This window comes from Podarcis erhardii, assembly GCF_964252035.2.
Source record: "Podarcis erhardii genome assembly, chromosome: Z".
In the NCBI taxonomy this organism is placed as follows: Eukaryota; Metazoa; Chordata; class Lepidosauria; order Squamata; family Lacertidae; genus Podarcis; species Podarcis erhardii.
The window spans coordinates 3,196,584-3,222,483 of record NC_138504.1 but is presented as its reverse complement, the minus strand read 5'-3'; the positions used below and the strand labels follow the sequence as shown (position 1 = coordinate 3,222,483).

Here is a 25,900-nt window from a genome sequence, read left to right as displayed (position 1 = left end):
TTTTCATGTGGCAAGTACATAGTCTTCCTTGACAGAAAGGGGGAAATGTTTTAATTTTTTTAAAATTTAGCTCAATTATAATACTGTATTTTGGGAGATGCTACACCAAGATTGCTCACTCCTTTCTCTCTTATCTGCATGCGTAACAAACATTGGCTGTCGCCAGGGGAAGCCCCAAGGAAATGAACTGGGCTTATACAGGAGAATCTTTTCTTTGGAACACAAGCAACACTTAAAACATGAATTCATCAATAATTAATTCAATAATTATTATTTTTTGGTCATGAAAATGAGATATACCTTAAGCAGTTAGAAGCTTACTTTTCTGTCATACATTATAGCTACTGTATAATATACTGTATAATATACTTCAAAAGAACTGTCTTTGTACAGTATTCTCTAATTTAGCAAAGAACGGCATATTTCATGTGAGTTCCATGCAGCGGTGTTAACAGGTAGTGAAAAACACACTGACACAAACAGACTTGTACCTCAGATGACACAGGAGACTGTGGGGACACATTAGTATTATCACTGTCTTGCTAAAAAGAAACCAAAAAGATGGAATTATAAAATGAAAGATATGTTTTTAAATAAAAAAATGCATGATTATGAACATGTATGATATACAAGTATTCTTACACATAGATGTATGATTAAACATGTGTATGCACACCAAAATAACAGCAACAACTAAGACATGGCTGCTCAGCAGTTTCACAATGAAGGATTTGGGAAGTTTCTGAACCTTGGTCCTTCTGCAAGTGGAACAGTGTGCCATTTTTAATACTGCATTTATGGCGCTGAACTCAGGAAACTGTCTGCTGGAGAGTTCAAACTGGATGTCATGGCCAGCTGGAGAAAGCAAAGAACTAAGCACAAAGCTAACAATGGGAAGCCCTAGTATTCACTGGGGAGTGTGGTCAACATCTACATTAAAGCTATTAACTGTCATTAAATGGTCAGATATAGAAGTCTGTATGAGCTTTTTTTGTATGAGCTTTTTAAAAAAAATGATATCTGGTTTCTTAATCTTTCTAAATTCCCACTGGAGTTTGCCCCTGAGGCATCCACCAACCCCCTTAAGTTGAAGAACACAGCATATCTGGTGAAAAAACTTCTTAAGTGATTAAAAACTAGGTGTTATTTGGGAAGCTTCAACAGTATAAAGACAGAGGGGAGTGGGGAGTTGGCACACAAACACACACACACACACACACACACACACACACACACACGATTCAGTTGCACTAGGAATTCTGCCAGTGAACTTCTAAGTAGAAACTATGACCTGGACACTTCTGCATTCAGGCAATGACTGGGTTCATCACATTTTCCCATTTCATCACATTTTGCCCAATTTGAGTTAACATTTCAGTCAAAGATCCAAAGCAAAACAATTCCTGCAGCACATGTGTTTGGTTGCCTTGCTTTCCTCTCCTTTTTACCCCCTTTTAAAACCACTTTGTCACAGAATTTATTTTTTTTAAATCAAGGCTTTGAGAAAACCAAAGATCCCACTGGTCCCTCCATTCCAGAATACCCCCTCTTTCAAAACAACAAAGCTGATTCAAATAAAAACTGCTAGAAATGAAAAGTGTGCACCTTACCCCATTTGCCGCCTAATACAGAGCAGCACCTAAAAAAATTAACATTACCAGCATGCACTGCCACTGTTAATCACTTAGTGGAGATGGCGGCGACAATGAGAGAAGCAATAAGGGAAAAAAGTGGGGGAGACCCTAAACTCCATGCGAAGTTCAAGGAACTGAGCCTCAACACTTTAGAAGCTCATGTTGACAGACACCATGGAAACAAAGCATCAAGGTACCCTACACTGGACAGGGTGAATTCCATCTTTACAAGCAGCATCGGCTTCCCAGAGGTTCAGAAGTTTTGTACATGAGCCTAAAGTAACGTTACAGCCAACTGGATCAGCACACGTTCCAATTCCTTATGTAGTTGGCTTCTTATCACAGTGCTAACTCACCTCATCATTTTCATTGCCACTTGAACTCTTCCGGGAAGACTTGTACTGAAAGGCAAACAGTTTGTTTTAAACAGCTATTTATAGCATATCATTTATGTTATGTTGCCAGAATCCACTCCTTAGCTGTGCTGCTGCCTTCTGGACCTGTGGCCACAGTTCATGCCTTTTCATGCTGTCCACAATGTCAAAAGTCTCATGGGCATTTTAGGGTGGCAACTGACAATTCTTGTGTTTGAGTGGGCTGAATCCTGCCCACGGGTTAATGATCCCCAGCTTAAATCTTCAAGTACAACAAAACATATTGCATGTTCTAAGCAAAAAGAAACTGAAGGACATATATTTTACTTCCTTCCATATTGCAAATGTCTTTTACAAAGCCACAGCATGGTATGTGTTTCTTCTCCACGATGTACTCAAAACTGGATTTTGAGGAAGCTAGTTTAGCAACTGCCTTTCTGTAAAATTACTATTTCCGGAACAAAACTGTTTGGTGGGGTTTGGTGGGGTTTGGTGGGGGACTTGTGGTCTTCCAGGTGTTGCTGGACTACAACTCCCATTATCCCTAATATTTTCAATATTGTGATATATCAACATCATGATATATAAATGGAAACTGCTACTACTTAAAGGTCTTAAACTGATAACTGATGATATTATCAATCACCTCATGGTGACTTTCAACAGCAGGAAAGCCAAAATGCATCCCAACAGGACTTTTGGTTTTGGGCTTGGTTACCAAATGGTGGTATTCAGGACAATCCAAAGTATGGCAATGAGTCATAGTGCATACAAATAATCTGAGACTGTCAAACTGCCAGCAGGCCTGCTAGGAGACACAAGCAGCAGCAGCCTGAGGATGGCAGAATCAACAATGTTTTTTTTTGGGGGGGGGGCAGAAGCAGTGGCAGCCTGCAAGGCCTTGTGGTGGTGATGGCAGTAGTGGTGGCAGCCTGCAAGGCCTTGCAGCAGTGGCAAAAGCGGTGATGGCCTGTAAGGCCTTGTCATGGTGGTCACAGCCCCCTTTTTAGAACCTAACTTCGAAGCTGCATGGATTGGGGAGGGGGAGAATTCTGAAGCAGCTATGTGACCATTTTAACCGCAAATATCAATCAAATACCGATTTAAAATATAGTTTGCTTTGAAGTGTGACACTGTATTGCGCTTGTCTTACTGTACATCCCAGAATTTTAAAGCGTCATGAGTGAAACATCTGACAAAGTCAGCTTCATAATGGAAGACATTTTATATTTCAATCCAACTTGAAGCTTCGCACAGAAACCTCAGTTATGCCCACTGGGTTCCAGGGGAAAGTCTTCTATCCTCAGAAAGCAGGCAGTGCCCTCTGGTGGTGAACTCTTACTTTCAAATTTAAGCTGTGTTTCTGGTTCTAGAGTTCAACACAAAGTCAAAGGGAAATGCCAGCAAGTTGAAAGATTTGGGAAATCCTAACAGCAGAAGTAATTTTCCCCATCCTGCCATCAGTATAAATTTTATTTATTTTAGATAGCCTGGAAAAAAGACAGGTGCTTGGAGTCTCGTACCAATATGGGAATACAGCTGAAGAGTATGGTTAAGCAGACATTCTAAAATACCTAGTCGAGTATAAAAGGCAAAGCATTGCTCCAACAGCTAATGTCATTGCTATGCCTCATTTTGTATTGGAAATAATTAAAGACATAGACATGGATGTGGTTGCAGGTTAGTACAAACAGCAAATACTGGATACTTCCTGAAAAGGACTAGGCACATTTATAAGAGAAGATTTGCTGATAATTATAACAGCCTTGCAAATATGCACAGAGAAGTTACTAGATTGCTGGGAGAGGAAGGATGTGAGGAGGCAGGCAAAGCTATAGCCTTTCCGATGTAGCAAGAGCATTTTCTTGCAGTGTAATACTGAAATCACTAGACCCTAGAGCATAATCCTGCTCAAACTCTTTTTGCACGCTTTCAGCCTCTTCTCTTCTTCTTCTCTTCCATAATTTGCATCAACTTTTAAAAAAGAGAGTTTGATATCAACCACTGTCTGAGGTTCAAATAAGTCAAATTAGGCTTTTGTTATATACTTTGAGTGGACTAAGATGGAATTGACAATGAAGTAACACTGAACTTCAGCTGCTTTTAAAAGGAGTAGTTTTGTATTTAGATTGTGTGCATGTGAGAAATTGGCTATTTAGGAACACTTTGTGTGAAGAGTTGCAATCTCTTTAAATTATACCAAATTTCAAGTGAGAGGATGGAGTCTGGGGGAAGAATTTTTGTTCACTGAATGGATTTTCTTCCAGCATACTCAATTTGTACAAAGTAATGTCAATCACACAGCACTTAGCTACATAAAGTGCTTTTCAGCACTTCCTGTAACAACCATGCAAAATTGCTCTTTATTTTCATTTTATTCAGTAAGGAAATCAAGGGTCTCAGTGGATCTAGGCTTTTGACCTCAGTCTGCAAGCACAGCTAGACACAACAGATATTTTCCTTGTATATCCTCCAAATGCCTACTGACTTAAAACAGAAAAGCTAGGAAAACACTAATTCACGGTAAAGCAACCCTCACAGGCTAAACATGCAACATGAAATAATGCACAAAACCAACTAGTATTTGACACCTTGAGCTGTCATTCAACAACAACATGCTGTTGAGGGGGGAAATTCTATTTCAGTTGTCCCTTGCCAAAAGGTATGGCCAGGGTGATACCTTAACCTAGGCTCTCCTTTTTTTATATAATAAATCTTAATTTTTGTAGATACACTCAGGCCGCTAATCAGATTAAGCATCAAATTTGCCACCATAAAGGAACAACATACCTTGAAATATTCTTTTCTGATTTGCTTGCTCCGCCTCCTCTCCTCATTTTGCCAGATAACTGGCTGCATGTCCGGCCAGTGTTGCTCGTCTGGGTGGTCCTTCCGATCCTCCAGTGACTGATGGGAGAAATAAGTAGCTTTGTAAGACAAGAAATTCCACTCTGACCTTCCAGCAAGCAGTTCACATTAAATTATGTACTGTACCGTATTTTTCGCTCGATAACACGCACCTGACCATAACACGCACATAGTTTTTAGAGGAGGAAAAAAAAAAAATCTGAATGAAACAGTGGGTGTATAATTTTTGTGCTTCATGCTGTGGCCACAGACATGTGATTTGATGGTGAGTTTGGGGTAGCCCAATGCAAAAATCCTGAGAATCCATGTGGATCTGTGCTTTGTAACCACGTTTTTGCACCACTGTGGCCCCAGGCAACAGTGGGTGCATGATTTTTTTGGTGCAGGCTGTAGCCATGGACATGCTATGTGATCTGATGGTGAATTTGGGGTGACCCAATGCAAAGATCCTGAGGATCCATGTGGATCCGTGCTTTGTAACCACGTTTTAAGTGGGGAGGGAAGGAAAAACACAGAAGGGGCAAGGAGCACGAGAGGGGTGTGCAGGGAAGCAGCTGGCTAAGAATGCAGGAGAGGGGTTTAACGGGAGGGAGGAAAGGAAGGCAAAAGTTCCCCCCCACCCACCCAAGCCAACCCTCTTTCTCTCTCTCTCCCACCTGCATGTTTTCCGGCTGCCTGCGAGTCCCTAGAATACTGGACGCAGCAGCAGCAGCACCAGAGCACGGAGAGGAGGAGGTGGTGGCTGTCGGCTGCGCTCCTAGCCGACGGAACCTGAGCTGGGTGGGCTGGAGCCTGCGTGCAGTGTGACTAAGAAGGAATTAGAAGGAAGGACGCGATCCTTTCCTTTCCCCTCTGCTTGCCAGGAGGGAAGGGATTTCCCTGCTCTTTGTTGCGTTTGAGCAAACACAGCAACCGAAAACAGAAGAGGGTGGGCAGTAAGACCCTGAGGCAGAATGCAGGAAAGCAGCAACCTCCTCTCTTTGGCCTTCCCTCCTCCGCGCGATCTGATTTTTGCCCCTGTACTCGGGCCAGTTGGCTCTAGGGACCACACATTCGCTCAATAACATGCACAGATATTTCCCCTTACTTTTTAGAAGAAAAAATGTGTTATAGAGAGAAAAATACGGTATATCCTGGTCCTCAGAGTAGTCTGCTGGAACCACCCCCAATGAAAAAATAAATAGGGGCTCCCCAAACCAGGGATGTGGAACCTTTTTCACAGTCAAAGGTCACATTTTTTCATGGGCCGCCTTCAAGTGGCTAAGTGCCAGTAGGGTTTGGGGCAACAGATGCATAATAGGCTACAGGTCAGTCATGCAAAAGTCAGAGGTTCCTACACAGGCTTGGAGGGTCACATATGGTCCCTGATCTCGAGGATCCCCACTCCTGTCCTAAACAAAGAGCTCTGAAAATCAGAGAAGAGTTTACTGGCTGCACAGCTAGATTCACTCCTCATTACTTCTTACTTAGGGCATTGTAAACTTGCTGATCAGAACAATGAAGATGTTCCTACTTCCAGTCAAAAAACTGAATTACATTTGGTACCAACTTTTTTGTTTAAGATAACAGTACCGTGTGTAAAAAGTTACTGAGAGGAAAGTAGAAGGGTAGAGTAAGAAAATGACTATTAAAATATTACAGTGGCCACTAATTTTCCCATTTAGTCTAAATTATTGTCACTATGTTTCCATTTAAGTAGCCTTGCAGTTGGGTACAGGACATACAAGAGAATGTAGTGAAAAATACCCGAAGACTGATGCACACAACTACCTCATTCAGGCACAGCACTAAACTATGCTTTATACTAAAATTTTGTATTACATGAATGAACCTGAGTGACCCTGAGGTTAACATATTCCATTACCTATCAACTCTTTTGATGTGGCCATTCTGCTTCCATTTTTAATTAACCAGAGTTTAGCATTATATCTGAATATGGACAAACTGTGATTAAACTGTGGGATACTCAAACAAGCCAGTTTCAAATTCTGGTTCATGAAGCTGGCTTGTTTCAATAAACCGCTACACTTGATCTTAGCCAGAAGGCTGAGAAGTGATAAATGGTCATAAGATTAACCACATTATGCTATGGGGATTATGCTAAATTGTGTTTAGCTGAACACATGTGTGAAAGCTTTCTATCTCCTCATGGCTAAATAATGCCAACCAGGTTGCTGCATGTAGTTATGAACTTCCATGTTTCTGGAATAAGCAAGCCATTCATGTGTATGACTCATGCCTCAAGTCTCTGAAAGACTGCTTCCTTCCCCACACTCTCCTGGGTGCCAAGATCAGCAAAAGGGGCCCTCTTGATAGTTCCTATGCCCTCAGAGGCTTGGGTAGGCCCAGGAAAGGGCATTATCTGTGATGTCCCCTAAACTGCAGAGCTCCTTCCCAGCAGAGGTGTGTCTGACACATTCATTATACAGTTTCCGAGGAATACTGAAGTCGCACTTCTTTACCCTGTATTCTATTAAAATTTATAGCCAAGTAACCAGAAAAAGGAGTGTTTAGAGTCCCAATCAGGTGTCATCTTGTTTTGACACAATTTTGGCTACTAGTGTATATGCTGGAAGACACCCAGAGTGGCTGGGGCAACCCAGTCACATGGACAGGGTACAAATAAATTATTATTATTATTATTATTATTATTATTATTATTATTATTATTATTATTATCACCTCCTGCCCTGGGAACTTAAGGTAAAGTGTGGGTTGATAATGGTGATGGTAATAATAATAATAGCAGCAATTCCTCATGCATCTGTTTCACTACACCATGAAAGAGAAAGTTCTTCATTAATGGGGGAAATGGCCTGATACATTTGTCAAGGCAGTTTATCAAAGGGTTTGCACCTGGAAAAAGCAGGTTAAAAGTGCAATAATTTAAAGATCAGCACTTCTGGGAGAAAACAATCTTTTTGTATTCTATTTTTGTTACATTTGTGCCAATGGCTAGAACTGTCAACTACCCTCCAGAGTCTGTATAGTACATTTGGCTAGTTTACCACCATACATGACCGTGGCCATGAAATCAAACCAGTCAAGAAAGTAGGAGCAAAACTATCACAGCTGTGCAGACAGTATTTTGGGTGCTTATGTATCTCTGCATTACCTGCCAACTGTATGGGGATGATGGAGAATTTGCTTCATCTGCTGAAAGACTAGATGAAAACACACATAGTTTGTTAGAATGGATTTTTTCATCTTTTACACTGAGCCAAGTCAAGCAACTTACAATTATATACATATCAGCAAAAAAAGAGTCTTGTATCAAAATGACCTAGACATATATTTTAAAAAAGGGAGGGAGGGAAATCATTCTTATGGGCTATGTAGATGTGGGTAATCACACTCAGAAAGCTTGTTTACTAAGGAATAAACCAATCTACAAAATCACCATGTTCTTACTGTTCACAGCTGAGAAATCTTATAATAACTATACTCAATGAGAGTCTCCATTAAGGAATTCAGGTAACATACTCTGGAAGAAAGAATTTAAAGAGGGTTGTTTCATATCATGACTTGTCTTTTGGACATCTATCTTGTGGAAGTGTATTCTTGTCACAATACTGAAGTGTTAATTTTAATGATTAATCAGCTCTGCTACATATCTTTGAAAACTTGACACCAGAACAAACTGTTTTCTCAAGTATTCAGAAGTTTAAAAAAAGGCTTTCTGGACAGTTGTTTAAATACATTAAGAGATCAGGAATTTACAACTGTTAACGCTGACTACAGCAAACAGTGCTGTGCAATAAATCAACATGGTATCTAGGGAAAGCTGTCTGCGTGCATTTCAAAGATCCATTTTTTAAAGCACACTTGTGCCTTTATCTCTGCCCTTAAAACACTCTTGAAATCTATGTAAAGCTTTGTAGGCTGTTTAATTCTGAAACACCTCGAAACCAACAGTTATGAAGAGCACCCTTGCACAGTGATATATTCTAGAATCAATTTCTGCTATCTGAAGGTAATATGGAACTTTTGAGAAAGAATTAGGCACTTCTCAAGCAGCCTTTATTCAACCATCCCCACCACCACCACCACAGGGTTCACCCAAAGTATTTTACTACTAAGAAAAGCACAATTGATACCTTTTTTCTGATTCCATGGTCTGTTTTGGTCTGTTTCTTGTACTTGCTGACGTGGAGTGATTCAGAAGTCTAAAATCAAACACACAAATGTGCACTTGAAACCACAAAAAATTCATGCTGAAATTGTGTAGTTTAAAATGCATTTGAATATTTACTGTCCAGCTCTGAGAATTTGAGCAAAAGTTTAGAGTCCAGATATCTCTACATGCTAATAGTCAGAGGAAAAATATGTTACTTTAACACCATTTTTATTGTTCTTAACTAATTTGAAGCCTGTTGTTTTTGGGTTACATGATCAAAGAAGGTGACTATGAGAATCACTGAGAAACATTCAGTCTGACTGGTGACTTAGTGAGGAAGATAGTACAGAATAGACAATATTTGACTAGATGCAACACTGACAATGGGGAAGAAAGATTCAGAAAAGGAAACATGATAGAAAAAAGCTGAGAAAAGATATGTAGTATTTCATCACAAAGAAGTTATTTGAAGATAGATACAATAGCCACGCTCTTGATCTAATGAGACCCAGAGCACCCCCATCTATTTCTGAGTCAGATGTACAGAGCATGCCTGAATATTGGACACAGGCAGAAGCATTTCCACAGTCAAACTTCTAACTATTGGGAAGACTTGCAGGCACACTACCCATAACCAAAAATATAAGTTGCCCCGTGAAGAAAAGAACAACACCTTTAAAAATCGCTCCCCTGTGTAAAGTTTCATCACTTCCATCCTCAAAAAGTATTTGTATTATTAAAATTCCAATATGTTTTGAATTTTGTTTTTATGTGAGTCATAATGGAATAATGCAATTCTTGCCTCTATTTTTAAACTGTTGCATACGAACGGCTCTGAAATTGATTCTGATAAAGGGCAGCACAATTATTTTTTAAAAAAACACACAAGCAAATAACGATAACCAAGCAATTCTATTGATGGAGCTGGTACTTTTAGAGCCCACTCCAGCTCTGATCTGTATCCTGCCCTATGCTATAGCTCCCCAGTTTGGGGTAAGGATTCTTACTACTTTAAGCCTTCGCATCTTTAACAGCACACCAAAAAATGTTTTCATAGAATAATAGAATTGGAAGGGACCCAAGGGGTCATCTAGTCCAAGCGCCTGCAATGCAGGAATTGTCTGTTTGTCCCTTGTGTTGTCAGCTGAAATTCATGTGCCATAAAAACAAAATACCTTGATGCGCGTCCTGCGACCCTTGTCCTCTGGAAGAGCTTTTCACTGAATGAAGTTCTATAGCTTAATGGTCTCCGTCTGAATTCGTATTTCATGTACATCAAAACCCAAAGATGGAAGAAGGAAGGAGTAAAGGTTGACAGGAGAGGACAGGGACGTCATTAGTATAGTGAGCAGAAAGTAGTAAGGAGGTAGAGCTTTAACAGGGTTTAAAAGACAAAACGCTTAATGGTTGAGCTTTGTGTTACTCTTTTTTTTTCTTTTTTCTTTTTGACAAGGTAAGAATCAGAGAATTTTGAGTAATCTTAGTTTACACTCAGTCAGATTGCTAAACTCAGTTCATTTCAATCATTCACAGTTTTGCACTTACCAGTTTTAAAGTGGACAAATTGCACTCAAATGTTAGCTGCAGAGAAGCAATAAAGTTTGTTCATGTTTATCAACACTAAATCTCAAATATCTGAATATTAGAAGAGTCTGGTTGCTGGATTAGGCCAAATGCCTTTTGAGTCCACCCTGTTCTCAGTGGGCAACCAGATGTGTCTAGGAAGCAGGACCAGAGTTTGATTGATTTCTTGGTTAAGCTTCTGTGTCATTTGCCAAATTTTAAAACTCCACAAGCCTTTAACACAAAATGCAGCCAGGGGACTTGCATACAGAGTTCACCTACTGTTCTGATCCAAAGGCTAAATACCTGTTCTTCTGTTCTTGTTGCAGCAGCTGGGCAGCTATTTTCCTTAGGTCAGTCACTTCCTTCAGTTCATCATCTTCCTCTGCCAATACCTGATCCTTCTGAACCCTAAAAAACACCACAAACATTTCTGTTTTAAATCAGAATGCCAGAGAAACAACAGAAAAAAAACTAAGATTCCCTCCTCCAACAGCTATTCATATTTCCCATTCTAGATATTTTTTAGTACCCACCTGATTTGTATAATTTTAAGTTGTTTTAATCTGGTTTTAAAATTGTGTGGTATTGTGTTTTAATACTGAAGTTGGGTTTTTATTGTTGTAATCTGCTCTGGGACCTTAAGATGAAGGGCAGGCAATAAGTCATCATAATCATCAATACTAGTTAGAATGCCCAGTTAGTACTGCTAGGGAAAATACCTCTTCTCATCTCCCCAGTTTTCATTTTCTTCTGTTTTCTGAGACTTTTCAGTCTGCTTTGCTCGTTCCTAACATGCACACAGGGGTGGGAGGGAAAGGAGAGAAAAGAAAGTGTGCAGGGGTCACATTACTGAACTTCACAATATGTAAAGCGGGTTGCTAATATCCAAGTTATTCTTTAAGATGCTACCTTAATATACGAGATCGATGGCCCAGTTTGCACATCTCCTTGATCACAGGAAGCCACATCCTCTGAGCTGGGGTCAAGGTAATCACACACTTCTGGGTCTGGTCATCAGGGATGATGACAAAGCAAGGGGGAGGGAAAGGGAGATTTATTTTATACAGATAGATGTATAGCTCAAATAACAAAACAGAACTCCCTGAGACGAACATATAAAAACTAAACCAAACCAAACCAAGGCTGGCATGGCATATTACATTCACAGGAAAATATGATAAAGGTGGTTATCTATATATTTATTATAAAACAGAGACAAGTAATTGGAAAGTACCATTATAAGGAAGAGAGGAAGTGTGGTGCAGATGACTTACAAAATACAGAAACATAAATCTGTAACTGAAACCATCAGAGGCACAAGGAATACAAAAAATAAAAGGCCCTATATTCCATGAAGGAAATTTGTCAACCAATTAGATGTTACTTATCCCAGATTTCTTGAGGGACTTGTGGAAAAGAGAGATGTAAATTTTCTTTTTTTATATATTCAATAAAATCACACCAAACTAAGACAAAAGTGGTTATCTTTTCTTTTTTTAAAAAACGAGTATACCGGTTTTCATGTAATGCAGTTTTCCATATATTAATTCACCATAATCAGGTGTTAATTTCAGACAATGTTTTCCCTCTCCGGGCGATTGGTAGATGTACAGCAATAAGAAGGCAATTTAACAAAGGTTTTGATTTTCTATTTTTATTCTCTCCAAAAAAAAAAGACAATACCAACATAGGTGAGAATTATTTCTCTTTTTTGTGGGAGTGGGGTGATCTTAATTTATTTCATCAAAAATGCATAAGGCTTCAGGAAGGACACATTCCATTCTTTCACGTGTCCTCCTATGGCTGTCAAACTTGTGGTTCTCATAACAAAGGACTAATCCTCAAGGCCAAACCCTTGCAAGGTCAAAGAGAGCCACTGCAAGGAGACTGAAAGCACTTGCTTATTTTTAAACAGTTTCACAAGGGAAACTGTTAGTGTAAAACACTGTTGGGGAACTTCAGGCCAGAGGGTGGTTCAAATGTGGCCCTCCCAGGGCTTTTTATCTGGCCTTCAACACTGCTCCACAACATCCTCAAATGCTTTCTTTCTGGCTTCAATGGGTCCTCAAACTATGAGAATGCCCCTTGCTTGCCTGGATAGAAGATAGAGGCATGCAGAAACCTCTTGCTTTTAAATGTGGCTAGAAAGCACCCTACAGTGCATATCTATTGCTTGACCCATTTTGCCTCTGGCCATTCCCAGCACTGGCAAGTGCCACCACTGCCACCTGAAGATTACTCATAAGGAAAAGTGGCTATCAGATGGAGGATAAGTTCCCCACCCTCAGCTTAAACAACAATTTACAGTGGTGCCTCGCAAGACGAAATTAATTCGTTCCGCAAATGTTTTCGTCTTGCGAGTTTTTCGTCTTGCAAAGCACGGTTTCCCATAGGAATGCATTAAAAATCAATCAATGCGTTCCTATGGAACCGCCTTCAGACCAGGTCCGGGGACAGTCTGTCCCCCAACCTCTTCTGAAGGCTGGGGGGGGGGCAAGGGCTTTTCTTCCCACCCCCTTCAGAAGAGGTCCAGGAAGGCCGGCAGGGGCCGAAAGGCTTTGCTCCCCACCGCCAGCATTTTAAAAGCGGTCCGGGATAGCAGGGAAGCGCTTCCCGCTATCCCGGACGGCTTTTGGAGGCAGGCGGGGGGGAGCAAAGACTTTTTAAAGAACCCCGGGACAGCGGAGGACTTCTCCGCTGTCCGGGGCGATCTTAAAATGCTGGCGGGCGGCAGCGAAGCCTTCGCTGCCGCCCGCCAGCATTTTAAGATCGCCCCGGACAGCGGACTTCTCCGCTGTCCCGGGGCGATTTTAAAGCCCCCGGGAAGGCAGGCGGGGGGGAGCAAAGACTTTCGCCCCCCGCCAGCCTTCAGAAGAGGTCCAGGACCTCTTCTGAAGGCCGGCGGGGGGCGAAAGTCTTTGCTCCCCCCCGCCTGCCTTCAAAAGCCATCCAGGATAGCGGGAAGCGCTTCCCTGCTATCCCGGACCGCTTTTAAAATGCTGGCGGTGGGGAGCAAAGCCTTTCGGCCCCCGCCGGCCTTCCTGGACCTCTTCTGAAGGCTGGAGGGGGGGGGAAAGGCTTTGCTCCCCACCGCCAGCATTTAAAAGAGGTCCCCGGAGATTTCCCTATGGGCTTTCTTCTTGCGAAGCAAGCCCATAGGGAAATTCTTCTTGCGAAGCGCATCGAAAAACGGAAAACCCTTTCGTCTAGCGGGTTTTTCGTCTTGCGAGGCATTCGTCTTGCGGGGCACCACTGTATTGAAACAAGCCAGGGTTAAACCATAGCTGATTATCCAGGCTTCTTTCAAACCACCATAATTTAAACTGACAAGGCTTTCCAGTTAGTGTAAATTGGTATGCTATCAATTGTCTCCTCACGGCTGAGGTAGAGGAAGAGAAGGGGAAGTACATGTGCCCAATGTTCTTTGAGGCCTGTAATCAGTAATGCAGTGTTACGACCAAAGCAGAAGAACTGTGAGTGCAAAGAAGACATTCCTGAGAACCAGAAATTGGAACTCACCTTTATGCAGTTCAGGTTTATTTCCTAGTAACTGATTGTCGTTTCTGAGTGTCTGCTCCCTTGTCGATTCCGATACCTGAGAGTGAAGGCTGATTGTGTCATCATCGGATGGCTGAAAAGAGCAGTTAAGAGCATAACCTGCATATTCCACTTGTTGTTCTGATAAACTTTGCATCAGAAAATCAGCTTCCCACCACCAGCAGCAGAGGCCACTGTGGCACACTGCTGGAGGGCAGGCCTGTACGTAGAGCATTTCCTACTCACTGAGAAAGGAGAAGACATATTTTCCATTTAATGAGGTACCCAACAGATGTCAAGTTTTAAACGAGCTACTTAAAATGGCCTAGAATCATAAAATTGTAGAATTGGAAAGGACCATGAGGGTCATGTAGTCCAAACCCCTGCAAAGCATCTTTTGACCATGACCCTGAGATTAAGAATCTCGTGCTCTACCAACAGAGCTATCCCAGCTCAATGAATGTCAAAAGTACACAAGTTCAAGTTCTGTTTGCTCAAGACAAAAAAATAAAAAATAAAATAGGGGAATCTTTCAGGGTTATTTCATTTTACCACCATGAAGCTGGTAAGATACGGATTTAATGTTGAGGGATTGTTTACTGGATGGTAAGATAAACGTCGACTGGACGGTTAAGTCCAGTCAAAGGTGACTATGGGGTGCAGTGCTGGCATGGATAATGCTTCAAAACACTGCTGTTAACGATAAAGTATATAACAAAGCAGGCAAGCTATCTTATTGTACTTTACAGTCATTTTTAAACTGGAGTTTATTGAAATCAAATGGATGGAGATTTAGCCAAACTAAGAATTCTGAGACAATGGAAAGCAGTCAGAAGAGATGTTAGAGAAACCCACTGCCCCTGCTACCTCTTTCCTTTGAATAGTTTAGAAATGACAGGCTTACTTCTGTTGTGGATAACCTTTTATCCCCATTATCGCTGCCAATGCCAGAGTCTGGGCCGTGGTTTTTATTTGGATAAAAATCTTCCATACTGTAATAAAAGAACAAGTACCTTAATTGTGACAAATACTAAGACGCAGGTTCTGGTTCTCTGAATGATGAACAGCCACTTCTTGTAGAGCAAGATGCTCTTTTGAAGGTGGATTATTTACAGAGGTTCTTGGTATTAGAAAGGTGTGTCCCACTGAGATGCAATTGGACAATCACAGATCATAAAAAGTCAAAAGGAACTGACTATATTGTCTGATAATCCTGCAAAATGTCAACACTAGAGCTGTGTCAGGCAGGGTGGATGGCCACTTCTCCCTGTTATTTGTGGTTACAAGTCCTGTGCTTTTATCCCAGAGTTTTCCATACCAAATCACAACACTGACCCCAGAAAATACTCATTGCCCCACCTACTCCTTATTTTACTGTAACCAAATACATGCATCACTAATTCCCTACATTCCCACCCCTTTCTCTGCTGTTTCCTTGTGTTTATTTCATATTAGAATCCCTTTGGAAGAAGAATCGTCTATATCTCTTCTTCATAAACCTCCATATACATATACGGTACTATATAAATAGTTCATGTTAGGAAGAGAGGTTAGTAAACATGTGCAGAAGTCATCTTCCTAGGATTATTGAAATTTTTATGTATTATAGAAAGATGGACAAGGGATTGAGCTTAGCAGGAAAAGGTACCCTAATGTGTTTCTGCAATCACATAAAGGTTATTTTTTGTACTGCGATCTGAACTAGTACACATATGCACAGTTAGGGAAAAACCTGGGGCAAACGGCTCCTGTAACAATTCCAAGCTTAATTTTACAAAGTCAACATACAAAAACAAAAGAAAAAGAAACCAGAATATATGTTGAATGGAATGCAACACAACAGAGGAAAACTGCTCATCCTTTAACAGCTCATCCTGTCTATGGAGAATGGTTATGTATACATTTGTTAGTTATTGAATATTTTCAGAACATTCACAACTGGCAAGAAAGGATCAGGTCTCTGCTTGTGATGTGTGAACTGCCTCTGAAAGACAGGCCTACAGGCTTTTTCCCTGCTGGCAAGAACTGCTTCTGCCAACTCAGTGTGTCCCCGATGTTTTGATACTCCCATGCTGACTCGGCCTGATGGGAGTTGTCGTCCAAAATATCTGGAGGGCATCAGGTTAGGAAAGGCTGGGCTAACACATGCAATGCTCACTAGGACCTCTATTTAATAATGCCAATGCTGCCCCAATAAACCAGATGCAAGTCTGGAGAAAGTTCTAGTTGTCTAGAGGCAATTTTAGGTGCCAATGGTAATTATGCAAATGTGCTTATTACCATAGATTCCAGCGTACAACTTTTTAACCTCTAAAAAGTCAGGGGTCATCTTATACGCCGGGTATGGGTTCACTGGGCAGCAGCAGTGGGCTCCGCGCTGGGAGGAAGCTGCACGGCAAAGCTGCCCAGTGATGCTAAGCCAGCTTTGCTGGGCGGCTTCTCCCAGTGTGGAGCCCACCACCTACTGGTGCGGTGGCGGCAGCAGCAGCAGCTTAGCTGGGCAGTAGCAGTGGGAGGCGGGCTCTGCTCCACACTGGGAGGAAGTCACCCAGCGAAGCCAGCTTAGCAACTTCCTCCTGGCGCAGAGCCCGCCGACCACTGCCGCTGCCCAGTGAAGCTGCCGTGTATAAGACTGGGCGTATAAGTCAACCGGCGTATTAGGCGACTGGGCATATAAGACGACCCCCCCAAATTGGCAGCTACTAGTTTGGGGGGGTCGTCTTATATGTCCAGTCGCCTAATATGCCGGAATCTACGATAGTTTGTAGGAGAAATGTTTCACATTTGTGCCAATATTTAATCAATGCACTGACTCACTGGTAGGAAAAAAAGGACACTGAACACAAGCAGTGTTCTTAATAAAGTTCATAAAATAACAAAAAGAAAAATATCCTGTAATGTGTCAAATATCCTGTAATGTGTTGGTAGTGCTCCGGAAACAAGACCGGATCATTCGGAACCCGCAAATACAGGAGAAAAAAATGAACAGAAGCAAAATAATAAACATTATTAATTTATAGCCAACGATAAGTGAACTTATGGAAATATGTTCTGAAAGTTATGTGAGTTTAAACTTGAAAAACTATGTTGTACTTCTGACATTAACTGAGAAGGATTTTCCATTCCAGGAAAATAATGTAATTGTTTGACAGTAGGTGGCAGACTTCCCTTTCAGTAAAACTGATCAATTTCTAGTACAAGTAGAAGAAAGCAACTTTCACATTACATATAGACCTGTGTAGCCACAGGAAATGCAACACTTTTCATGAGTAATTCCTTGCTCCCTGTCCCTCCTTTGGTACAACTTTGAGGAGAATATTGGAACTTTTGTTTTTAATCATGAGGGATGAGCTGAAAATACCTTTAAATATATGGCATTCTTTATGGAAGATTCTGCACAAGTGGAAACAATTTAATTCAACAGTTAATTGCTATAATGCTTAGATTACTCAGAGAACAAACTCACTGTGAGAACACACCCTACTGAGATGGGAAAGAATCTGCACAAAAATAGTAATGGGAAAGATAGCATCCTAAAGGCTACAACAACTTTTACTTCAGAAGTACTGAAATTATTGCAATAAAGCAAACTCAGAGCATTTCTCCTTCAAGTTTGATAAATGCTCATTTTACACATTCTGAAAAGGGGAATGCAAGTTTACCTGTCCGTGAGCGGCTGGGAAGGTATTCTTTTACCCAAGGATGGAAGGTCCAAGGAATCCGGCTTTTTATCTATTCTGAGGCATGCCTGAATGCTGAGGAATTTAAATATGTGTACTTTGCCCTTTAAACATATCTGTTAAGAAGCAGATGGGGAAAGCATTCATTTAGTCAGATGGGAGGATTTACAGAAACCTTAGCACCGTTTTTATTGATTACCTCCAATCCTCCCCCCATACAGTATGCATAACACAGCACAGCACATTCCCATCTGTACCCTTGTAGTACAGATAACTGGGTAGATTAAACAGGACTAAACACATCCATCAAGTTCAGTAGCAGGCATTGCTGCTCACCTTTCCCCAACAGTGGACTGGTTTTTAATATTATTTTCCCTGCATCTTATTTGAGAAGAGTGAAACTCATCTCATAATATGACCAGTTGATTATTACAAAAGCATGCCCCACTTCTGGCCACTTTCCCCCAGGCATATTAAAACCAACACTGAAAAGTGATCAAGAAGAAAAAGTGCTTCCACAAATGGATTTTGGTCAAGAAGCACCTTACTCCATGGGCAGCTAGATGAATAAGTATCTCACATAAAGAATTGTTTCTACTTTAAAAATGAGAAAAGAATGTTTTAATTGAACCTGTGCTGGTGGTATCTGCATTGGATTATTGTCCAAAATTATGACTTGCAAGCGATGTAGCTTCCTGAAACACACAGGTATTTCTGTGATTTTATTACATGAGAAGTCCAGCTTGACCAAGGGAAGGTCTCCTAATTCTATTGGTGGGAAAGGGAAAAAAATCAGAAGCTCATAAATCAAAAATATTGATATTGTTTAAATGAATTAACAAAGAGGCTGGAAGGAAATACAAGCTTACCATCAGGTAGTATATGAATATTATTTCTTCTTAAATTTAATTCTCGTAATGACTGCAGCTTTCCAATTTGCTGGGGAAGGACTTGGATCTCATTACAGCTAATATCCTACATTAAGAAACAATGAGTCAGAATGTCAAATAGTGACTGAAATTTCAAAAGCATACATTGAAGAAGGTGGCTAAAGCAAATGAGTACAGTGGTGCCTCGCAAGACGAAAAGAATCCGTTCCGCGATTCTCTTCGTCTAGCGGTTTTTTCGTCTTGCGAAGCAAGCCCATTGACGGCTTAGCGGCTTAGCGCTATTAGCGGCTTAGTGGCTTTTAGCGGCTTATCGGCTTATCGGATCAGCTGATAAGCAGCTTAGCGGCTTAGAAAAAGGGGGGGAAAGGAAAAAAACCCGCAGGAACTCGCAAGACATTTTCATCTTGCGAAGCAAGCCCATAGGGAAATTCGTTTTGCGAAGCGCCTCCAAAACGGAAAACCCTTTCGTCTAGCGGGTTTTCCGCCTTGCGAGGCGTTCGTCTTGCGGGGCACCACAGTATTCTTGAATTTTGCAATAGAAATGAAAAAAGGAGATATCCTAAAAACAGAGGAATTTTGCTCTTATGCAAGGCATATTTTTTAATCTTAAATATTCAAATAGATTTTTTTTTAATTTAAATTTTTAGCCACCCTTCAGCATAAAGTACCAGGGTAGGTTTAAAAAAAAGGTAAAGCACCCCTGACAATTAAGTCCAGTCACGAATGACTCTGGGGTTGCAGTGCCCAGCTCGCTTTACTGGCCGAGGGAGCCGACGTTTGTCCCTGACTAACTGCAGCTACAAAAATCTGAAAGAAACTCTTGCAGATGTGGCACTGTCTGTGCTGGACCATTGTCTTGCCTTGGTAATGGACTGGATGAGAGTCAACACACTCAAGCTCAATCTTATAAGACTGAGGCACTGTTAGCAGGTGTTTTCCTAGACTGGATGGATGGGAGGTTGCCTGCTCTGGATGGGGTCGATCGGGGGTACTTCTGGATCCTTCGCTGTCTCTTGGGGTTCTGATGTCCTTGGTGGCATGGATTCCCTTCATCAGCTTTGGCTGGTGGCCCAGCTGTGCCCCTATATGTACAGGGATAGCCCAACTTCTGTTGTCTATGCTTTGGTAACCTCTAGGTTATATTACTGCAAATAATGTAGGGCTGCCCCTAAAGACAATTTGGAAACTTCAGCTGGCACAGAATTTGGCAGCCAGGTTGCCTGCTGGGGCAAGATGATTAGAGCCTAATGCACCAGATGGGCCTGTCCTTGCCGCTGCTTGTCCACCAGGTTTCTCTTACGCACAGCAACCCAGGTCATGTGGGCGGGGAGGGGGGGTTGCAGTGATTTTTAGGAAGTCATTAGTTTGCACCAGGCGTCCTATTGGGAAGACCCAGTTTTCCGAGCGCATGTTCTGGAAGTTGGGCAATAGGGGCAGTACAGGATTCCTTTTGGTGTACAGACCTCCCCGCTGCACCAAAGATTCCCTGCCCAAGCTGCTTCAGGTTGTGGCGGATGTTCTCCTGGAGACACCTAGCTTGGTCGACCTAGGGGATTTTAACATCCATGCCGACACGACCTTACAAGGGGCCCCTCGGGACTTCGTGGAAAGCATGGCCTCCATGGGGCTGTCCCTGAATAAGTCTGGCCCAACCCATAGCCGCGGACATGCCTTGGACCTGGTGTTTACCTCTATGGATGTTGGTGATCTGACACTAAGTAAAAGCGAAACGAAAGAAGTGCCATGGTCAGATCACTTCCTGGTGCAACTGGACTTCTCTGCGACCCATCCCCTCTGCAGGGAGGTGGGACCAATTCAGATGGTCCGCCCCCGCCACTTAATGGATCCAAATGGTTTCCAGAGAGTGGTAGGGGATGCTTTATCCCATGTTGATGGCCTTTCAGCTGATTCCCTGGTGGCCCGCTGGAATGTGGAGTTAACCAGGGCTATTGACTGTTTGGCTCCGAAGCGCCCTCTCCGATTGCATGGAGCCCGGAGAGCCCCGTGGTTTTCCACGGATCTGAGGGCAATGAAACAATCGTTGAGACGGCTAGAGCGCCGGTGGCAGATCACTCATTCCGAATCTGACCGGACACAGGTTAGAGCTCAATGTCGAGCCTACCAAGTGGCGATAGCGACGGCAAAGAAGAATTTCTTCACCGCCTCTATTGCATCTGCAGAAAACAGCAGCAGGAGACTTTTTCAGGTGGTTCACAATTTAGCGGAACCACCTGCTACATCGGGGCCCAGTACGGGCCACATGTTCTCCTGCAATGATTTTGCAAAGTTTTTTGCAGATAAAATCGCTCAGATTCGGGAAGAAGTAGACTCCACCGTGGGAGCAGTGCCGGGGCGGGAGAGTGCTAGAGTTCTGTCTAGTCAAGTTGAGTGGGATCAATTCCAATCTGTTACCTCCGAGGATGTGGACACGCTGCTTGGACGAGTGAAACCAACCACCTGTCTCCTGGATCCTTGTCCATCCTGGCTTATAAAAGCTAGCCGGGAAGGACTGGGCGGTGGGCTTTGTGGGGTGGTGAATGCTTCCCTCCGTGAGGGAGCCTTCCCAGACCCGCTAAAAGAGGCGGTTATTAAACCGCTTCTTAAAAAATCATCTGTAGATGCGGCCACGATGGCCAACTATCACCCAGTCTCAAATCTTCCATTCTTGGGCAAGGTGATTGAGTGAGCGGTTGCTGAACAACTCCAGGCACGCCTGGAAGAAGCGGACCATTTGGATCCCTTCCAGTCGGGATTCAGGCCTCATCATGGGACTGAAACTGCCTTGGTCGCACTGGTTGATGATCTCCGGCGGGCTAGGGACAAAGGTGAGAGCTGTTTCCTAATTCTGCTGGATCTCTCAGCGGCGTTTGATACCATCGACCATAACATCCTTCTGGACCGTATTGAGGGGCTGGGAGCTGGGGGCACTGTCATACAGTGGTTCCGCTCCTTCCTCCTGGGCCGTGTTCAGAAAGTGGTGGTGGGGGATGAGTGTTCAGACCCCTGGGCTCTCACTTGTGGGGTGCCTCAGGGATCTGTCCTCTCCCCCATGCTTTTCAACATTTACATGCAGCCGCTGGGAGAGATCATCAGGAGGTTTGGGCTGGGTGTTCATCAGTATGCGGATGATACCCAGCTCTACCTCTCTTTTAAATCAGAACCAGTGAAGGCGGTGAAGGTCCTGTGTGAGTGTCTGGAGGCAGTTGGAGGATGGATGGCGGCTAACAGATTGAGGTTGAATCCTGACAAGACAGAAGTACTGTTTTGGGGGGACAGGAGGCGGGCAGGTGTGGAGGATTCCCTGGTCCTGAATGGGGTAACTGTGCCCCTGAAGGACCAGGTGCGCAGCCTGGGAGTCATTTTGGACTCACAGCTGTCCATGGAGGCGCAGGTCAAATCTGTGTCCAGGACAGCTGTTTACCAGCTGAGACCCTATCTGCCTGTGGACTGTCTCACCAGAGTGGTGCATGCTCTGGTTATCTCCCGCTTGGACTACTGCAATGCACTCTACGTGGGGCTACCTTTGAAGGTGACTCGGAAACTACAACTAATCCAGAATGCGGCAGCTAGACTGGTGACTGGGGGCGGCCGCCGAGACCATATAACACCGGTCTTGAAAGACCTACATTGGCTCCCAGTACGTTTCCGAGCACAATTCAAAGTGTTGGTGCTGACCTTTAAAGCCCTAAACGGCCTCGGTCCAGTATACCTGAAGGAGCGTCTCCACCCCCATCATTCTGCCCGGACGCTGAGGTCCAGCGCCGAGGGCCTTCTGGCAGTTCCCTCATTGCAAGAAGCAAAGCTACAGGGAACCAGGCAGACGGCCTTCTCGGTAGTGGCGCCCGCCCTGTGGAATGCCCTTCCAGCAGATGTCAAAGCGATAAACAACTACCTGACATTCAGAAGACATCTTAAGGCAGCCCTGTTCAGGGAAGTTTTTAACATGTGATATTTTACTGTATTTTTGGTTTCTATGGAAGCCGCCCAGAGTGGCTGGGGAGGCCCAGCCAGATGGGTGGGGTATAAATAATAAATTATTATTATTATTATTATTATTATTATTATTATTATTATTATTACCAATCCTGACTTGACTGCACTGGTTGCTAATTATGTTCTGGGCCCAGTTCAAAGTGCTGATTTTTACCTAAAACCCTTAAGCAACTCAGGACTGCAATACTTCAAGGGCTAAAGGTAAAGGGACCCCTGACAGTTAAGTCCAGTCGCGAACTACTCTGGGGTTGCAGCACTCATCCCGCTTTACAGGCCGAAGGAGCCGGCGTTTGTCCACTCTGCAGACAGTTTTTCTGGGTCATGTGGCCAGCATGACTAAGCCGCTTCTGGCGCAACAGAACACTGACACCAGAGCAACGCACGGAAATGCCGTTTACCTTACCTTCTTGCACTTTTGGGCATGCTTTCGAACTGCTAGGTTGGCAGGAGCTGGGACCTCAACGGGAGCAATAGGAGCTCAACCCATCGTGGGGATTTGAACCACCAACCTTCCAATCCGCAAGCCCCAGGCTCAGTGGTTTAAACCACAGTGCCACACGTGTCCCCTACCAGGGTAGGTTAGAGTAATATAATTTACAATTATAAACACAGATAAATTGCTAAAATTATAAAAACTTGTAGAACTATACCATGTAATTCTGCTTACATGGCATTACACTTGTAATGTGGGAAAGAGTGAAGATAAGATTACTAGGAACAGTCATATATATGGGGCTGGGGGAAAATCTTTATTTACAATATTCCTTTTGAATCTTGATGACAAGGAGATTGTAGATTATTGACAAGTAGCAAGAGCTTCAGAGTTCAGAGTTCAGTTTCCATCTTTTGAGAAATATCAAATGAGTGGGATATCAAATGAAAAAGTTCTATTCCTTAAATAAGGTAAGTCTTTTTATGGAATGAAATCTACTAATGCATCTTCAAAATGAGGACTTGAGCAGTTGCATAAAAATTAATCCGTTAGATTTTCACTATTTATTCCATCCTAGAAGTACCATATTGGCCTGAATATAAGACTCACTTTTTTTTCCAAATTCTGACCACGAAAAGTTAAACTGCAGGTTAAATTTGTGACAAAAATTGGCTTTTACGATATCGCTGCTGAAACAGACATGCGGTAAAACGGAACAGGTGTGAGTGCCTGTGGAATTTTAAGGGAGTGGCTTATATTTCCCGCCCCGACCTGGCCACAGTGATCCATGCGATGGTCATCTCCAGGCTTGACTACTGTAATTCACTCTATGTGGGGTTGCCCTTGAAGCTGTCCCAGAAACTCCAGCGGGTGCAGAATGCTGCAGCGAGGCTCCTCACGGGGTCTCTGCCATGGGAGCATATTCACTCAGTGCTTTTCAAGCTGCACTGGCTCCCGGTGGAGTACAGGGTCAGATTTAAGGTGCTGCTTTTGACCTTTAAAGCCCTTCACGGCCTAGGACTCTCGTACCTACGGGACCGCCTCTCCTGGTATGCCCCACGGAGAGCCTCAAGGTCCATAAATAGCAACACCCTAGTGGTCCCGGGCCCTAAGGAAGTTACATTGGCTTCAACCAGAGCCAGGGCCTTTTCAACTCTGGCTCCGGCCTGGTGGAACGCAATGCCTCAGGAGACCAGGGCCCTGCAGGATCTGATTTCTTTCCGCAGGGCCTGTAAGACAGAGTTGTTTCGCCTGGCCTTTGGCTTGGAGCCAATTTGATTCCCTCTCTTTCTTTTTTCTTTCCTTCTCCTCCTGCGTTGAGGCTACATTTTATTTTAATGTTGTAATATTTTAATGTTGTGTTTTAATTTTGTTTTTAAGTTGTAATCATTCAACTTGTTTTTATTATTGCTTGTAAGCCGCTCTGAGCCCGGCCTTGGCTGGGGAGGGCGGGGTATAAATAAATTATTATTATTATTATTATTATTATTATTATTATTATTATTATTATTCTTACATTCGGGTATTGTCTTTTTTTTCCCCTTGAATTTTAAAGGTGCAGTTTATATTCGGGCGTGGCTTATATTCGGGCCAATATAGTAAATTGCAGGATCCAGATAGTATTTCAGTCACAAAAGATATAATTCATATTTTTGTTTCAAGCTACATATAGCACCATTTGTTTAAAATAAAGTTGAAGGAAAACTCATTGCACTTCTATTCAAACAAAAGGATTGCTCTGGGATATTTAAGTATGAATGGATTAATTTAAATTTGCCACTCACTGTGGTAGGGCTTAGTACTAATTGAGAATTGGCCCAAACAAAGAATTAATTATAAAAATTCAACAAAGAGAGAAACTATACCATGACACTCACCAATTCCATTATATCTCTCAATTTTCCAATTTCTTCGGGAATGGACACAAGTTTATTATTGCTGACAACCAAAACTTTAAGCGGCAGATCAAACAAGTATTTTGGCAATGTTGATAAAAGATTTCGACTAAAGAGATTAGAGAAAATATATGGTTATGTCTGGCAGCTATCACCCTTCAGATACAGAGATCTACAAGCCACTTAAAACCAGCATGAATATTTGCTCAAAATTGTTACTTTAGTGAGAATCTCATTGATAGTAAAGTGGTGTGGTTTTTTTTTTATTTCTCTTTTTCCAATCAGTACAAACACAAAACTAAAAAGACACATACAACAAAAACAATTAATAACAATAATAACACAAATTGACAACACAAATTTAGATACAGCAATATCCCTATGCCTACTCCTTGTTTATCACCACTCTCTCCCCCCTCTATTTCCCACTGTTATCAGCCTTGTCACTTAGATATTTGTTCCAAATTTCTTCATATTTATCCATTCTTATTTTGCGTCGACAAGCAATTCTTTTGTATGTAGCTAATCTGTCCATATTATCAATCCGTATGCTCAGTGGAATCTTTTTGCGACTCTTCCAATTCATCAAAACAAGTTTTTTTGCTTCTAATTTAATGCAATACAACCACTTTTTTTGGCCCCTTGAGAACTTCCAAGTTTCCAGAATATAATTTAGAATTAAATTCAGTTCTCCTAAATAACAATTTCTTTTTATTACTTTTGCTATAAATATCCTCACCTCACTCCAGAATGGTCTGATCATTGGGCAGTTAATCAACATATGTATTAAGTTCACATTTTTACTCCCCCATCTCCAGCAATTATCTGCACTTGTTATTTTCTTCTGATATAATCCTGCTGGAGTCCAGTGTACTCTAAATACTATTTTCTGTTGAATAAGTCTAAGTCTTAA

The 25,900-nt window shown here is 42.4% G+C and overlaps 1 protein-coding gene across 4 annotated transcripts in view; it reads right to left on the bottom strand.

The window, feature by feature from the left end:
• LRCH2 (leucine rich repeats and calponin homology domain containing 2) overlaps nt 1–25,900 on the bottom strand; it is a 56,063-nt gene that overhangs the window by 5,969 nt on the left and 24,194 nt on the right. Inside the window, exons 3-17 of one of the 4 annotated variants that reach the window (XM_081846745.1) lie at nt 24,970–25,096; nt 18,646–18,751; nt 18,408–18,544; nt 17,759–17,892; nt 15,001–15,088; nt 14,079–14,190; nt 11,469–11,566; nt 11,279–11,346; nt 10,863–10,967; nt 10,169–10,246; nt 8,974–9,042; nt 7,992–8,040; nt 4,799–4,915; nt 1,991–2,035; nt 492–542 (exon numbers count right to left, since the gene is read on the bottom strand). In XM_081846745.1, the coding sequence (XP_081702871.1) occupies nt 492–542; nt 1,991–2,035; nt 4,799–4,915; nt 7,992–8,040; nt 8,974–9,042; nt 10,169–10,246; nt 10,863–10,967; nt 11,279–11,346; nt 11,469–11,566; nt 14,079–14,190; nt 15,001–15,088; nt 17,759–17,892; nt 18,408–18,544; nt 18,646–18,751; nt 24,970–25,096 (1,384 nt within the window). The remainder of the gene's footprint in view (nt 1–491; nt 543–1,990; nt 2,036–4,798; nt 4,916–7,991; nt 8,041–8,973; nt 9,043–10,168; nt 10,247–10,862; nt 10,968–11,278; nt 11,347–11,468; nt 11,567–14,078; nt 14,191–15,000; nt 15,089–17,758; nt 17,893–18,407; nt 18,545–18,645; nt 18,752–24,969; nt 25,097–25,900) is intronic. The other 3 variants (XM_081846746.1, XM_081846747.1, XM_081846748.1) reach the window with 3 other exon arrangements.